General features: G+C 46.2%; 2 protein-coding genes across 11 annotated transcripts in view; one reads left to right on the top strand and one right to left on the bottom strand.

Moving 5' to 3' along the window:
• Positions 1-6,833, bottom strand: part of FOXK2 (forkhead box K2) — an 81,879-nt gene extending 75,046 nt beyond the window's left edge. For 4 of the 6 annotated variants that reach the window (XM_083148342.1, XM_083148343.1, XM_083148344.1 and 1 more), the window contains exon 1: positions 6,400-6,832. In XM_083148342.1, the coding sequence (XP_083004468.1) occupies positions 6,400-6,695 (296 nt within the window). In that variant the 5' untranslated portion in view covers positions 6,696-6,832. Of the gene's footprint in view, positions 1-6,399 lie in introns of all 6 variants that reach the window. The other 2 variants (XM_083148345.1, XM_083148341.1) reach the window with 2 other exon arrangements.
• Positions 6,340-16,622, top strand: part of LOC146008728 (nucleolar and spindle-associated protein 1-like) — a 48,782-nt gene continuing 38,499 nt past the window's right edge. Inside the window, exons 1-4 of one of the 5 annotated variants that reach the window (XM_083148352.1) lie at positions 6,340-6,626; positions 11,528-11,617; positions 11,697-11,782; positions 12,773-12,939. In XM_083148352.1, the coding sequence (XP_083004478.1) occupies positions 11,732-11,782; positions 12,773-12,939 (218 nt within the window). In that variant the 5' untranslated portion in view covers positions 6,340-6,626; positions 11,528-11,617; positions 11,697-11,731. Of the gene's footprint in view, positions 6,941-6,963; positions 7,335-11,527; positions 11,618-11,696; positions 11,810-12,772; positions 12,940-16,622 lie in introns of those variants that run through there. The other 4 variants (XM_083148347.1, XM_083148351.1, XM_083148350.1 and 1 more) reach the window with 4 other exon arrangements.

The following is a 16,622-nucleotide window of genomic DNA, read 5'->3' as shown; positions in this document are numbered from 1 at the left end:
AACATGCATGTGCTTAAAGCAAAGCTTTAGTCATTACACCTGTTTACACTCATTTACCTAGTGTGAAAAATGCATGCAAAACACTCTTATTTTAACAAGAAAAATAAAATCAGTGGGCAGCTTTAAGTAAATCACAAGGCAAAGGGGAAAAAATGCCTACAATACCAATTACGAATACAGCAAGCAACACAGCATTTTGGCTCAGAACAAAAACATTAAAATAAAAAAAGTACTCTCGGAGGACAATATACATCAAGATAGCCATGTGACATACTGACCTAGAGGATTAAGGGGGTGATTCTTGTTGGTTTGCCAACAAACTCCTTTAATGGACAAAACCATGTGCATTGCAGGTGGGGCTGATGTAACATGTGCAGAGAATGTTTAGGTGTGTACACACGGTTAGATCTGGCATTTGATTTGATATGCCATTTGATTTCTACTATACAGTCTTGCATGGCAGATTCCCACTATACGTGAACGCGCATTGGGATTGAACCTGCATCGAATGCTGCTAAAAGCATTTGATGTGCATTCAATTTGCTTCTATAAGCAAAAATGTAATAGAAACATAGTGCATATTTCATCGTGTGTACCCTCTTTTACATTTGGGTGGGGTGTGCTCAAATTTGTATCTAAATTGCAGTGTAATGGTAAGTACACACGGCAGATGCTGCCGTGAGATGCGAGTCCCGACGCGATCAGATCTCATCGGGACTCGCATCTCACGGCATGCCAGAGGGGCACAATTTACACTATATAGTGCAGATCTGCACCATATAGTGTTGCCTGCCCTCTCTATCTGGCTGCCGATATGCGCTCACACAGGAGCGTGCATCGGCAGAGCATCGGGCTCGGAAGCCCTAAAAAAGCATGCGATTTGGCTTCTGATGTTCCCTATATCGGGAACATCGGAAACTACATCTAACCGTGTGTACACACTATAAGATTAACAAAGCCAATATTTACACTGCACAGAAACAAAATAACGGACTTCAGGACATTGTGTTTGTCCTTTGCTTAAACTGTTCAATACAGTAGACTGTTGGCTTCCCAGCCTCTAGTTTCTGTAGTAATAATATGTATGTTGCCTTTCTTTCCTTCAAGGAATGTATCAAATACATTCGCATATTAATACAGAGGAGTCGGAGTCGAGGGCAGACATACGAGGAGTTGGAGTCGGACCATTTATCTACCGACTCCACAGCCCTGATTGTATCTAAATTGGCTCATTTTGGGCCAAATCGTCCTGGTGTGTACCCCACATAAGACAGTAGAACAATTTAAACATGCTTGGGATAGGCATATGAATATCCTTACAAAGAAATAAGGATCAAAAAGGGCTGAGATTACCTGAAGGGTAAAAAAAGGGGCAGACTAAATGGGCCAAATGGTTCTTATCTGCCATCAAATGATGTTTTTATATCTGCGCCACCTGCAGGGCACATGTGTTTGTCCATTAAAGGAGTTTGCTTTTGCAAACCAACCTGAATCACCCCCTAATACACACAATTTTAAGGCCCTGCTACTTTACTGTTTGGCAGTATTTCAACTTCTGTATGTATTCATTTAGAACACCAAACAGTAAATAGCATACAATCATGTCATAATATATTTATATTTTCATGTACTGCGCGCAAAGCCAGTAAATATTTTTGTTAAACCAACACACTAAAATAGCCCTGCCAATAACAAACCTTCGGAACTGAATACCTCATACCATCACATAACACAGAAAATACTAGAAAGAGGCCTTACCCTCAGGCTCTACAACTGCTAGAACATAAGCTGCAAGCTCTACTTAGGACAGGAAATGTGGTTTGTTAGCAGCTCTAACATTACAAAATGTAAACATTCAGCACTAAAAAGGAGGAGACTTGTCTAGTTTTACCAACTATACTCTTTGTATACTCTTTGTTTGAGCTAGCGTTTGACGCTATGGGGTCGATTCTATTCAGCACTTCTTAAAAAAAGAAGAAGAGGGGGATGGACGGACTTCAAGTGGTCATGCAGGACCCATTCTGCACATGCAAAGTTCACCCACCATCCCGTTTACATACTTTCTGGAATCAGCCCCTATTGTCAGGGCCTTCCCAAAATAGAATCCAGCTGACATTTTAAGCCTAAACCAAGAATTTGAAATGTGTGTTCCTGCAGTTTATCAATACTTGAGGTACTCAATAATATTGAAAAAAAAACAAAAACAAACAAGTCTCTTCTACTCCCTGACTAATTGAAGCATATTTAAAAACCGATAAAATACCTTAAACTTGCAGCAACAATTATCAGTTAAAGATCAGCAAGACCACCAGATGTAAACACAATCAAAACAGAATATAGAGAAAGGTCCGCATGCCCAGTTACACTGTCTGCACTTACAGGCCAGGGTCCAATTGCTTTAACTGAGGAAACAGGGGTGACCAGAGACCACCAAACATGTTGCTAAAAGTGAAATATATTTACAGACAGATAGAACATGTAAACAACTCCAGTTTAGTAAACAAACTGGAGTTTCATCTACCAAACCGGAGAGGTTGTTTACTTGTTATTGACCAGAGTGCCACCTCAAGTTTATATGCCTATGTACCAGTGCAATGGAGCTTACAATCAATATTCCCCACCATATTAATGTACATGTACATCCTGGTTAATTTGTCCGTAGCCAATTAACCTACCTGTATATTATAATTTTTTGGAGTATGAAAAAAAAAAAAAACCAAATACAGGGAGAACATACAGGCTCTCATTTTAGACAAGAGACCACGGGCAATATTTTTTTTATTGCACCCATTAAAATGTCATGTTTAGGTGCGCAAAGCGGCTAAAGACGACCAAACTAGTGGGCGAGAAAAGCCTGATTGGCATACCCAAACATGTGACTTTTCTCGACCTTTAGCTCCCCGCCCACAGAGGTAGCGAGCTAAAATTATGTCAGCGCGCCCATCAGCAGAAACATGTGACTACAGTCGGCGGACACACAGGTGGCAGGATGGGTGGCAAACATTTAAACCCCCCCACAGACTCAAGACAAATTTGCCATGGATGGGAGTTGAACTCATGACCTCTGTGCTAAGCAGTAATGCTCACTTCTGTACCATCCATGCTGCCAGAAACATATATTATATATACACACACACTGTTTATTGATTCCTATTAAAAAGTAGCTACACCATTACATCTGCTACAGATGTGGTTATAGAATAATGTCTACCTTTCCACTTGTTGGCTTTGTGACTGACCAATTTCCAGCACGCTGTTAAATAACAAATAAGACCAGTAAACCAGTAGATAGTATATGACACACTTAAAGTCCAGCAGTCACACAAAGATTAATATTCAGACAGAATAATCCCAAAAACACAGGTTTTTCTCGGATCCAAAAACCTGGGTAGGACATGCGAAAAACACTTACCCCCTTTCACACAGTACATTTAACCTGGGAATTTCACCATAGAACCCTGGTCAGCCCTGCAATAACCTGTGTATCATCAGAAATGTACAGTTTCTTTGGTTTAATGGATTAATGTGTAGAAGTGACGAGATCAGTGTGGACTGTACATTGTGTGTGGATTGCAGAGTGTGAGAAGAGATTGAGCCCTGCAGCCCAGGTGCTCCTCTGATCGCTGCTTGTCCTTGTCCAGTATGTGCACTGCTGCTACTGGCCAGGGTAACTCCAAGCCTTGCTGACCCGATTACTGCCTGCCTCCACCAGGGCTCATCGCCTGTTTCCTGCACATGTTACATAGTGGTAGCTAACTGCACTCCCTATTAGGGTGTGTGTGTGTGTGTTGTACACTGTTTGGTGCTAATTTTCCTGTCACCATGGGTGCTACACTCTGGGTACAGTCATCAGTGGGGATAATATGAAGATGCACCAATGACCATGTTTTTATCTACTAGTAAGTGGCAATATATGAGGCTGGTGTTCCAATCTCCTGTACTGCCCTTCATAGCCAATCAGCCAGCACCCCACCATGAGAGCCAATCAGTGCCTTTCTCTGTGTATTAATCCCAAAAACCCGGGTTGCACCCTTTTAGACAGCTGGCAACCCGGGTTTTTGTAATTTATTTCTGAAAAACCATGGTAAATTCCAGGGTCGAAGCCTGGGTCTACCCTCCTGGACCAGGGTAATTCCCAGGAAAGGGGTATTTGGTGGCCAGACTGAACAGACATGTATACAGAACTGGAGATTAGAATCTATTTCTGCAAAGGACAGCTGGGCCGTTATCCCACTGCTATCAGTGTTCCATGAAAAATGAGTTGCCGTAGACATTTTTAATGCGAGGTAGAAATTATTTAAACATACTTAATAGCTGATCAGTTGTACCCATACATATGATTCATCGGTCTAGTGAATGCATAATGTATGCACAGCAGTAGTTGCTTTTAACAACTGAAACTTTATTTTACATAACCGGAACAAATATTTTATTTCATACTTTTTCATCAATTTAAATCCAATTTTTCTTCAATGTCTGATCATATAAGACAAATATTTATTAACAAATGTTCTAGTTCAAGTTAAAAATACAAAATTTGGAAAGCTACAGCATAATCATCAACTAACAATGTTAAATCCTTTTTGCAATAATAAACTTTTATAAAAAAGGAAGCCCTATGGCCAACAGCATTTTGGAAGCAGAGTATATCTTATGCATACTGATTTGAATTGTACCTGAAACATATATACACACACACACTAATCTCCTCATATGCAATAGCTCTTTCAGCAGACAAAGCAGTTAACATGAAATAATTTGATGCAACGTTCACCCATGCTATCAGGGAGTTAAATACAAGGCAAGAACCAACATGAAGAGGAAACAATGTGAGTGTGTGTCTAAATATGCACAACGATAAAACAGAGGCAGGACACAAAGCATCATGGGAGAGGAAATTGTAAACATTGCATTGCCTACTATTCTGCTGTCTCGCCATGTGATGCAGTCAATGAATGGATGAGTTTGTTGCAGAAAGCCTGCCAGGGTCTGATCCAACTAAACTGCTTCTATTGAATTCAGAACAGTTTTGTTGATGGAACCTGTGAAAGTCTGAAAACGAACATTCCAGAAAATACATAGTAACCAAACCATAAGAATAAGCGCAACAAGGCAGGCATGACAAAACCAGAACACATCCTCAGATTTTCAAGCACTTACAAATGACAAGACAGGACCTGTATTAATGTCTTCTATCTGTACAGTTGCACAGCCATGTGCACTCAGGACAAATCAAAATTAAGTGTTTACAAAAACAGGGACATAATGGAATCAAACTCATTTTGCAGATTAACCCAGAGCACCAAACACCACAAAAACAAACCTAGATTATAAAGTTTGTGATGTACTCTATGCCAGGTTACTCAAGCGTCACATCTGTAGCTAGCAGACATGTGTTTCTGGACGGTCACATAAGTAACAAATAATTCAGCAAACTCTTTTAAATACCAAAGCCACAGCACCAGATTGCTTACAAGTTTAATAAGGTCCATAATAAGAAAAAAATTCAATCACATATCATTAAAATAAACTGCAACCCTCCTTCAGCAGATCACCAGAGTTTGCACCCTTTAACAAATACAGTATGAGCAATAAAGCAAAACATGTAAATTACACCAACAAAAATACACATTTTTAAAGACGATACATTTTCTTCCAAAACAGGTTGCCCATTCTTTCCTCACAATATCAACACCACTTTCATCTACAGCCTCATATCATCACAGCACTATATTTCACAACATTTTCTTCCTATAATCATGGCAACAGTGTGCTCCCTCATGTCAACATGGACCCCATGACAACAAATTTCCCACCCAATGCTGCCTGGAACACCAGATCAGCTACCCCACTTTTCCATTCACTCTCGGTTCCCAATAAGTTACTCTGAGCCTCCAAGGCAATTAGATCATTTATCTGACCCCTTATATACAGTGACAGTATATTATTGAACACCCCACAGTGATAGTATACTATTGACTGCCCCTCCTCCATGCAGTGACAGTATACCATTGAACACCATCAACCCCCCATGCAGTGACAGTATACCATGAACCTCCCCCATGCAGTGTCAGTACAACACTGATCACACCCCCTCCCCCATGCAGTTACAGTACACCACTGATCACAGCCCTCCCTCCTCCATTCAGTTGCAGTATACCACTGATCACACACCCCTCCACCATGCAGTGACAGTATATAATTGATCTCACCCTTCCACCTTCAATATACAGTGACAGTAACGCCCAGATCCCCCCCCCCCACATGTGCAGTGCTAGTGTATTACTGATCACACCCCCTATCATACCATGTGCCCCCCCCCCCCCCACCTGTCACCGGCTTCCCCTCCCCCTCTGCTTACAAACAGCCCATGTGCCGGCCGGCCTGCCCTGTACTCACACTCGGGGGAGCTGGAGCGGCGGGGCCCCCCTCCTCTGAAACACGCCGTCCACAAAGACCCCGTTCTTGCCCAGACAGCGGAGGTAGAACTCCCCCCCGCCGTCCTCGTCACCGGCGGTGAAGATCTCCAGGTGGCGCCGGGAGATGAAGCTAGAGTGGCCCATGCTCACATCCACCGAGCCCTGCGACGAGTTGCGGCCTATGGTCACCGAGCGCTTCTTCATCAGGTACTCAAACTCGCGGCCCTCCAGCCGGGCCACCACCGACACCCCGCCGCTCATCACCACCGCCGCCATCTTGTCTGCACACGGGGAGGTGGAAGGACGGACGGACGCACGCCCGGGGCGGGTGACGGGAGCTCCGGGGACCGGCGGCGGCGGCCAGCGAGAGAAAAGGAAAGGGGGAGGCGCAGCCTAACCTGAAGCGCACGCAGCCGACGGGCGGCAGCCAATAGGAGGAGCTGTCTGGGAGAGACGTCACTGATAGCGGCTGGAGGCGTGGATCCAGCGGCTCGGGGGAGCTGTGTGGAGCTTGGGAAGAGGTCATTCTGGGGCGGAGATTAGGGTTTGGTTGAGGCGTACTGAGGAGCAGCTAATGACAGCGGCGGGCGGGGCTAGCTCAGTTAGGTTGTAGCGGGAACGAGGTTGGTTGTGGCGGAGAGCGGCCTGGCCGGGCCTGTGCTGCTGTGTGCACGGGAGGGGAATGGTGCCTGGCCTCTGGGTGTAGCAGCAGCAGCAGCATGGCCGGGCCACGCTTAGCACGCATTAGCAAGGGACAACAATAACAACACTTCATTGAGATGCACCCGCCTGGCAGCAGCACGCCCGCATAGTGTGCCATTCGGGGGCCGTCTCTCCCAACCGTGACAGGGAGATCACAGACGGCTCTCACGCTCAGCCACATACTGTAGGTGTTGGCATCCATACACAGCAGCAGTATGTATAGATTATTTAGCAAAATAAAAATATCTAGAAATGTAGCAGATAATGCAGCTGAATGGCTCCATGGTACATAGTAACATAATCATGGTGATATATAATCGAGAAGTACAGTACACTGAAATATCCTGCAGGGCTGTAGTTAAATAATTCTTGACATCTTGTGTTCTGAATATATATATATACATACCTCCCAACATGACCCTCTCTAGGAGGGACACAATGCTCTGCTTCTGGACTTTTTCTTAATGCATGATTACCTTCATCTGTGTTTAACAGGTTAATTGATAAGAAATGTGCTTCAACACAGGTGATGGTAATCATAAATGGTACTCTTTACTTAGAAGGGCGCCCATCTCGGGCATTAAATGCACTAAAAAATCAGGTGCGATGCGACAGACGAGATGCCCGAGATTTCCCATAGGGAACAATGTTAAATGTCTCAATTGACCCGATTTTCCTGTTCAATGCCTCAATTGACCCAATTTTTCCATAGGAAACAATGTTAAATGGGCCACAGAGGCCAAATAGGCACCCTGAAGTGAATAATGGCCACCCGAATTGTTAACGCCACCCCACGATCAACGTCAACCCGAAGCGTGGCGAGCGCAGCGGTACGCGTCCTACGACCTTTTCATACCCCCACTATCCACGTCGGCGTGGAGTTGAGAATAGAAAGTGTGGCGAGCGCAGCGAGCCACCGAGCCCGAAGCGTGGCGAGGGGACGCGGATACCTTCACAGGTATCTGCGTCCCCTCGCGGGCTTCACAGCTGTCCGCGTACCCTCGCGGGGCTCGCTGCGCTCGCCACGCTTCGGGCACGGTGGCTCGCTGCGCTCGCCACACTTTCTATTCTCAACTCCACGCCGACGTGGATAGTGGGGGTATGAAAAGGTCGTAGGACGCGTACCGCCGACCCTCGCGGGCTCGCTGCGCTCGCCACGCATCGGGTTGACGTTGATCGTGGGGTGGCGTTAACAATTCGGGTGCCCATTATACACTTCAGGGTGCCTATTTGGCCTCTGTGGCCCATTTAACATTGTTTCCTATGGAAAAATCGGGTCAATTGAGGCATTGAACAGGAAAATTGGGTCAATTGAGACATTTAACATTGTTCCCTATGGGAAATCTCGGGCATCTCGTCGGTTGATCGCACCCGATTTTTTAGTGCATTCAATGCCCGAGATTTTTTACTAACGATGCCCACGATCAAAATCGTGGGCGCCCTTCTAAGTAAAGAGTACCTCATAAATTAATAGGGAAGTGCAGGAGCAGAGCAATGTGTCTCTCCTGGAGAGGGTCATGTTGGGAGGTATGTATATAGGCGAATCTAGAATTATGGTAATGGGTGGTCCCAGATCTAGACATAATAGTATGGGGACCTTTGCGCGGTGTAGCCGCGTGGCAAAAAGGGGGCGTGGCCTCATGGGAAGGAGACGTGGCATCACAAAAAAGGGGTGTGGTATTACACTTAAGACCATACACATTAATGCCCATTACACATTTTAGCAAACTCCGTAATACCCATTACACATAAAGCCACACGCCGTAATGCCAATTACACATTGTGCCACACACCATAATGCCCATTACACATTGTGCCACACATCATGTTGCCCATTACATACTATATAACAAACCGTAATGCCCATTACATATTTGCCACATAAGTGCTGCTTACCTACGTGCTCATTGCTAGGGGGTTCTTGCTTGATGGCACCATAGTACCCATTACACATGATGGCGCACACCATAGTACCCATTACACATGATGCCGCACACCATAGTACCCATTACACATGATGCCGCACACCATAGTACCCATTACACATGATGCTGCACACATAATGTCCCTTACACATGATGCTGCACACATAATGCTGCACACATAATGCCCCTTACACATGATGCTGCACACCGTAATGCCCCTTACACCTTAAGCCACACATTATGCTTAATGCCCCCACATACCGCCACTTGTAGCGTCCCTTAAGCAATGCCACCAAAAGTGCCACTTACTGTAAATTTTTATATGAGCCTTCGCTGCTGCTGCCGGGAGAGATTGAGAGCGGTGCAGCTGCTTCTATGGGGAGAGGAGCAGAGCGCAACGCAGAGCACGCTCCCACTCCCCTCCTGGTGTCCCCTCTAGCCGAGTGGACATTTGAAATATTGTTTGCGCTGTTGTTGTGCGTGACGTCGGGGGAGCACGCCGGGCACCGGCACCACATGATTAAAGGGGGGGGGCGGGCTGAGGTGAAAGCGGGGAGAAGAATTGGAGCGGAAGCTGCAGGGGTGACAGTCACTGACAGCTGGGCAGAGAGCAGGGGGCTGCCCGGCTGTATTCAGAGCACTGCAGGTCACGGCATAATACCCCTTTCACAACAGAAAATGCAGGGATTTACCCGGGAATATGGTCCCAGGATGATGCAGGGACATTCCCAGGCTGACCCCTTATACACCAGCCTAGTCCCTGCATTTTCTGGTGTGAGGGGGAGAGACAACCACTCCCCTCTCCCTAACCCCCTTTAACGATCCAGCTATATCTTCGAAACTAACTGACCCATTTACATGAGACCAGTATCACATTGAAGAACTTTTGAGTTGGCTTCAAATGATTTTGGTCCCGTGAAACTGGGCTGTTTGGTTCCAGAGAAATTGGCCCTCAAAGAACATAAACAGTCATGAAATTACATTTAAGAAATGAAAAAAACGGTTTAACCTCAATATCCCTGGAATCAATTAACCCATATGGATCCAGCCTGATATCAGATTGAAGGCCCAGCGATTTGGGTTCGACTGAGATCAACCTCGAGCTTCAGTGATGCCGAAGGGGGAACTGGCAGCCGTTGAACTGGGTGGGGGTCGGAATTAGCGGGTCCCATGTTATCCTATAGGGAAAATGTTCCAGCTTTGCCTGGCAGTATCTCCGGTTCCCAGGGGGCTAGAGACACAGGGCTGGGCTCGTTGGAAAGCCCTATCCATCAGCTACAAAATGGGTTGTCCAGTGCACCCCCGGACCACCCCCTAGATTCGCCTATGTTTATATGTACACTTCCATGTAGGCGAAGGGCATTAAACAAATAGATCATTGTGGACATTTGCATTACATACACCTCCAAAACCTGTAAGTCTCTCCTTCATCCACTGGTAAGAGGCTATGGTCATGGTGTAAAGCAGGGATGAGGAACCTTCGTCCCTCCAGCTGTTGTTGAACTACACATCCCAGCATGCCCTGCAACAGTTTTAGAATGGCCAAATAGCAAAACTGTAGCAAGGCATGCTGGGATGTGTAGTTCAACAGCTGGAGGGCCGAAGGTTCCCCATCACTGGTGTAAAGGGTACATGCATTTAATGGGTATGGGTGAACACCTGAAAGAGGTCGGAAGGTCGACACAAGCATTAGGTTAACAATGGGAAGGTTGACATAAGTTTTATTCATTGCTTTTTTTATTTATTTATTTTTGTCCTGAATCTCGACACCGTCTAAGGGGGTATGCAATCCAGGATCACTGCTTGCGGCCGACAGCCGCAATCCGGCCTGCTTGCAGTCTGATCGACTGCAGAACGACAGGCGGGATTCAATGTCCCACCTGCCGCTCAGCACAAAGGGGGCGTTGCTGAAAAAAAGGCAGTGGTTTGACAATCTGCAGCCGGGATCGTGTAATTCCATGGCTGTTACCAGCAGAACGGGCCCGACAGCTTCCAAAGTCAGTCCCGTTCTGCCGTGATCCTGTTTCAATGCTGTCGCTTTAGACAGCATTGAATAGGGAGCCGCCGCTATTTCCCCTGTCGGCAATAGGGCGGCACATTGCATACCCCCCTAAGTGTACCGCTCCACTCACATGGCTCGCCATTCTTCCAACACTATTTTATTCTCCCACCACCCTGTAGTGGACGGTAGGGCATGAAATACCGCCTGATGGCTCAAAAAAACATAAAAGTGGAAAAACGCATGTCGACCTTTTTGACTGTTGACCGAATGATTGTGTCGACCTTAGCCATGTCAACCTATTCCAGGTATCGACCTTCAGTGGTCTACCCAACGCATGTCAACCATGAAATCTCCGAAGCTGTTTTTTTTTGGGGGGGGGGGTGAGGGAGATTATCGGCTGTCCATCGGAACTCGTACAATTTAGGATTTTGGTTTGAACTTGAGGACAATTTAATGACATTTTTGTTTTGCATGAACAGCTAAAGCCAATGTGTGTGCGCCCCCTGGTGGGAAGATTCCCAGATACGCCAGTCGGTTATCCAAGTCCGGACCCAAACCATCAACCCCAAGTAAGTGCGTTCCAGCTGGGCTTTGTGGTTGTTTAAGGAATTGGATATTAAATGTCTAAGTTCCATTTTCATTCTACAGACTTTAAAAAGCTGCACGAGGCCCAATTCAAGAAGATGGAGTCAATAAACCTATATATCGAAAGGAAACAGAAGCGTTTAGAAGCAGTGAGCATTAAAATTCAAGAAGTAAAGGTACAGCGGCATAGGGAATATATTTGTGTTGATTGCAAAATGGGCTCATTTAGAATTATTTTGTACTTTGGGGCAGATGCACTCACCCTGGTAGGGTGATAAAGTAGCGGCAATATCGTACAGTAAAACAATTTTAAGAAGACTGATCAGTACTTGTGTATTATCTGGGCGCCCGATATATCGCATCGCATGCCACTACTTAAGGCATGCGATGCGATGCGATGGGACCCGATTTCAGGGGTTTTAAAACCCCACTGTACAATTTTTATATCGCGTCGCATCGCATGTCATTATAATGGCATGCAATGTGATGCGACGCGATCATGCCCAAATTGGGCTTATTCCAATGTTAAATGACCCCCCAGACCTGATTTTTGATTGTACACTCACCCTGATGGGTAATGACTATGTTAAATGCCCCCCCATTGTTAACGCCACCCCACTATCAACGCCAACCCAAATCGTGGCGAGTGCAGAGGTACGCGTCCTCCGACCTTTTCATACCCCCTCTATCAACTCCACGCCGACGTGGATAGTCGGGGTATCAAAAGGTTAGAGGACGCGTACCGCCGCCCCTCGCGGACTCGCTGCGCTAACCACGCTTCGTGTTGGCGTTGATAGTGGGGTGGCGTTAACAATGGGGGGCATTTTAACATAGTCATTACCTATCAGGGTGGGTGTACAATCCAAAATCAGGTCTGGGGGGTCATTTAACATGGGAATCAGGCATCTGGGTGCCTGTACAATTAAAAATCGGGTCCAATCGCGTGGCATCGCATGCGATATGATCGCATGCGATGCGACCGATTTTTGGTTGTACAATGACACGATTAAAAAATCCGGCGCCCAGATAATACACAAGTACCGACTGATCTTCCAGTTTCATTCTTTTCCTCGCCATCGCCCTTTAAAACCTATACAACTATTTTGAAGTCAAATAATGTTTTTTTTTATTTATCGAAGTCCCTACACAGCAAACCATCCCCTTCATGGAAAAGCCCGCTCCCTTCTGCAAAGACGCCATCCAGTCAGAGATGTAACGGGCGTTCTAATGCTGCCAGTAAGAGTATCCTGGTAGAGAAATCTGGGTTTAAGCCAACCGCTTTAGCCACATCCAAGATGAATGTTCGGTAAATAATCTTCAACATTTTTTATTAATGACTTTGTATGTCACCATTAACTATTAATTATATAAAAAGTATGTGTGATATATAGAGAAATTATGATGTTTGTGCGTGGAAGCATCTATAACCCCTTGAGTGGGGTTTTTTGCTGGGGCAGGACAAACCTACCAGGGCAGGTTTGTCCTGCCCCAGGAATGCGCCCCCCCCCCCCCCTCACCTCCACTACGGCGTTCGTTTATACGCCGGAGCTTCCCTGCTGCCCAGCTGCCAGTCAGCAGTGACGTAGGCAGCAGGCTCGGGCGCAACATATATTTATCTGTGGTTTTACAGTGCCGCACACATGTTATCTTCCTGTTATATATACCGATGAGATGAAGCCATGATGTAAATTACACATTAGATGCCGTACCCTCTATTGTGATTTTTGTATTTGTTGATATTTCTGTGTCGCCTAGGGAACCGGAGGCGCGGCAGGATACGTAGGTCTCTGACGTATCAACGGAGCGCGGCGACCCATGGGTTTCCATGGTAGCCGGCACCGTTTGATGACGTTGAGACGCGGTACCGCCGTGATCCGGACGTCCCGGGCGTCCTCGCGCACTGGGGGTCGGGTATGTATAAAATGCTTGTGTTTGTATTTGATATTTTGTATCCTGATGACGGAGTGTGATTAAAGCTCCGAAACTTAGATTTCAATTACTCCTTGTGTTCGTGTTTTCTTGAAGAAGTGAGTGCCGCCCTAAGAAGGTGTGTGTATGTGTGTATATATATATATATATATATAGCGATAGTGGCACTCCTTGGGACTTGATAAATAACTGGACAAAACTGCGTTTTGTCCAGTTATTTATCAAGTCCCAAGGAGTGCCACTATCGCTACATATATACGGTCGAGAAATAAAGCGGCACTAGGAGTCTTGTGCAATAGTATATTCAAGCATAAAAAACACAGTGTCCGACGTTTCGGGGACCGTTGCCCCCTTTATCAGCGTACATAAGCATTTCCTAACTGCCTCCACACCGTTAACATGAGGGATGACGGTGTAGAGGGAGCTAACATCCATTGTTGCTAAAAAAAACAACCATCAGGAATTTCTCCTAGGGCCTTCATACCCTCAAGGAAGTGACTTGTGTCACGTATGTAGCTGTCAATCCTACTAACACATTCTTGTAGGCAAAAGTCAACCAGTTGTGCTAATGGTTGCAGTCCTGAGCCGAAATAATCGGTCTTCCCGGCGGCTCTGTACGGGATTTATGAACCTTGGGCAGCGTATATAGTATTGGACTGACTGGGTGCTCGACAGATAAAAAAACCTGCCAACAGCCGGCGGAAGTTCCGGCTTAATTAACCACACGGCGGAGTCACTTTCGCCGCAGTGGAACGCGCCCTGTGATGGCTGTGCTGGTTCTCGTGCAGACGGCGCGGCGAGCGGCATCTGTATCCTTGATGGATCTAGTAAGTGTGTTTTGAATTTTGCAGCGGCAGCCTTCTTGGTTATCTGAGTAGAGCATTATCGGCACTTAAGGGGATTTTTCTTTGATAGGTTATTTCCCGGTGGGAGGGGCTGGTTAACTCTTAAATACCGACACTTGCCATTAGGGATTTGTCTATGTGTCCTGTTGGAGGAGGTCATGATTAAGGCCACGTTCTGTATGGAGAGATTGTGAAAAGAGATTGTGAACGTGGCACCTAGAAGCGTGGGTGAGTACTAATAAATCTGAGAGGAATCTTTTAAAATTACTTATATCCAAAAGTATATGAGCCCCGGAGCAGTTAGTAAGAGCTACTATACTTGCTAAAGTGCTGGGAAATGGTGATGATTATTCAATGTAAAGGCATATATGGCTTACATGTACAAATGAGGGAGCTGATAATTAACGAGAGCCATGTTGCAAAATGGTCCCTGCTCCTCCTCCCTCCCCCCACTATTGGCAAGGGTGGGGTTCAGTCAGTGTGTACAGACTTTAGCACATGCAGAGGAGTACCAGACATTACACTGACCTGTGGAGTGCATGCAGGCTTCACCTCATAGACAGTGACAGATGTAGTTCTATGGGCAGTGGCGGGGGGAGGAGCAGGAACCATTTTGCAACATGGCTCTCGTAAATTATGCGCTCCCTCATTTGTACAGATGATGGAGTGGGTCGATTCAGTGTGTAACAGCTGAGAGTGGTGGCATGCACACTGGGAGATATATTCTGAGCAATATCGCTCAGAAAGGCTAAAATTAGTCACATTGCTCAATACATCACTGAGTGTACCGGCCTTTAATCTCAGGTTGTGTTTGTGTATGTTGTACACGTCGCCCGCAGACCAATTTTATTTGGTTGCTCCCCCTCCGATCACTTTCACCATAGACACACACAAACACTCTATTCTCAAAGCATCATATACACACTAGCCTCATACACACACACACACACACACACACACACACACACACACACACACACACAGATGTTGCCCCGAAGCCTCACACACACACACACACACACATACAGTTGCTGCCCTGTAGTCTCACACACAGATGCTGCCCCATAGCCCCACACTCAGTAGCTGCTCCTTAGCCTCCCATACACATACGCTGTCTTGTAACCTCACACAGATGCCACTCCGTATCCTCACACACAGACACTGCCCTGTAGCATCACACACTCAGGCGCTGCCCCATAGCATCACACACTCAGGCGCTGCCCCATAGCCTCACACATACGCTGCTCCGTAGTCTTACACACACTCATATGTTGCCCAATAAACTCACACACAGATGCTGCGCTATAGCCTCACACACACGCAGACACTGCTCTGTAGTCTCACACAAAGACACTGCTCCATAGCTTCACACACACGTGTGTGCTACTCTGTAACCTCACACAAACAAACACACACACACACAAACAATGCTCTGTAATCTTACACACACATAGACACTGCTCCGTAGCCGCACACACACACACACAGATGCTGCCTGGTAGACTAACACACACAAGCACTGCTCCGTAGCCTCACACACACAGAGGCACTGCTCTGTAGTCTCACACTTACATAGATGCTACCCCTTAGCCTCACGCACACATAGGCTGCCCCGTAGCCTTACATGCACACTGCCCTCTAGCATCAGACATGCTGCCATTTTTTCATTTGGGGGCAAATGGGGGACCAACAAAGTTCTAGTTATGCCCCTGATGCTTACACTCTCCCCCTACACAACTAATTCTCCCTACCTGCAGCCTAACCCAAGCCCTCCCCCTTAGTGCCTAACCCTATTTCCGACTTTTTAGTACCCATCCTAACACTAATACCTGCTGACAAACATATGATGATTGGGATGCCAACTGTCGGGATTCTTGTGTCAGCATGCAGTTGGAATGCCGGTGATTGGAATGCTGGCAGTTGAAATCCCTGGCCAGGAATCCCAACTAGTCACCACCGTACTAGTGCCTGGATTTTGGCTGATGGCATCCCAATTTCCAACATCATAACTGCAATACCTCCAGTCAGAGGTGGAAGAGGCTAAAGGTGGCCATACATCAGCAAGACCGGTCGAACAATCAGGATTGTGTCCAATTTCCCTTCAATTCCCCGGCAGTCCTTGGTGTTTTTTGGACACACAACGTACTCACAATCTGTCATACAATCCATCTGCTGCATGATTGTATGATTGAAGCTTCATTTAAATAGGGGGCTG

The sequence above is a fragment of the Crinia signifera genome, chromosome 6, assembly GCF_055691185.1.
Source record: "Crinia signifera chromosome 6, ASM5569118v1, whole genome shotgun sequence".
Lineage (NCBI taxonomy): Eukaryota > Metazoa > Chordata > Amphibia > Anura > Myobatrachidae > Crinia > Crinia signifera.
The sequence above is the reverse complement of the archived record's forward strand: the minus strand, read 5'-3'. Positions and strand labels throughout refer to the sequence as shown.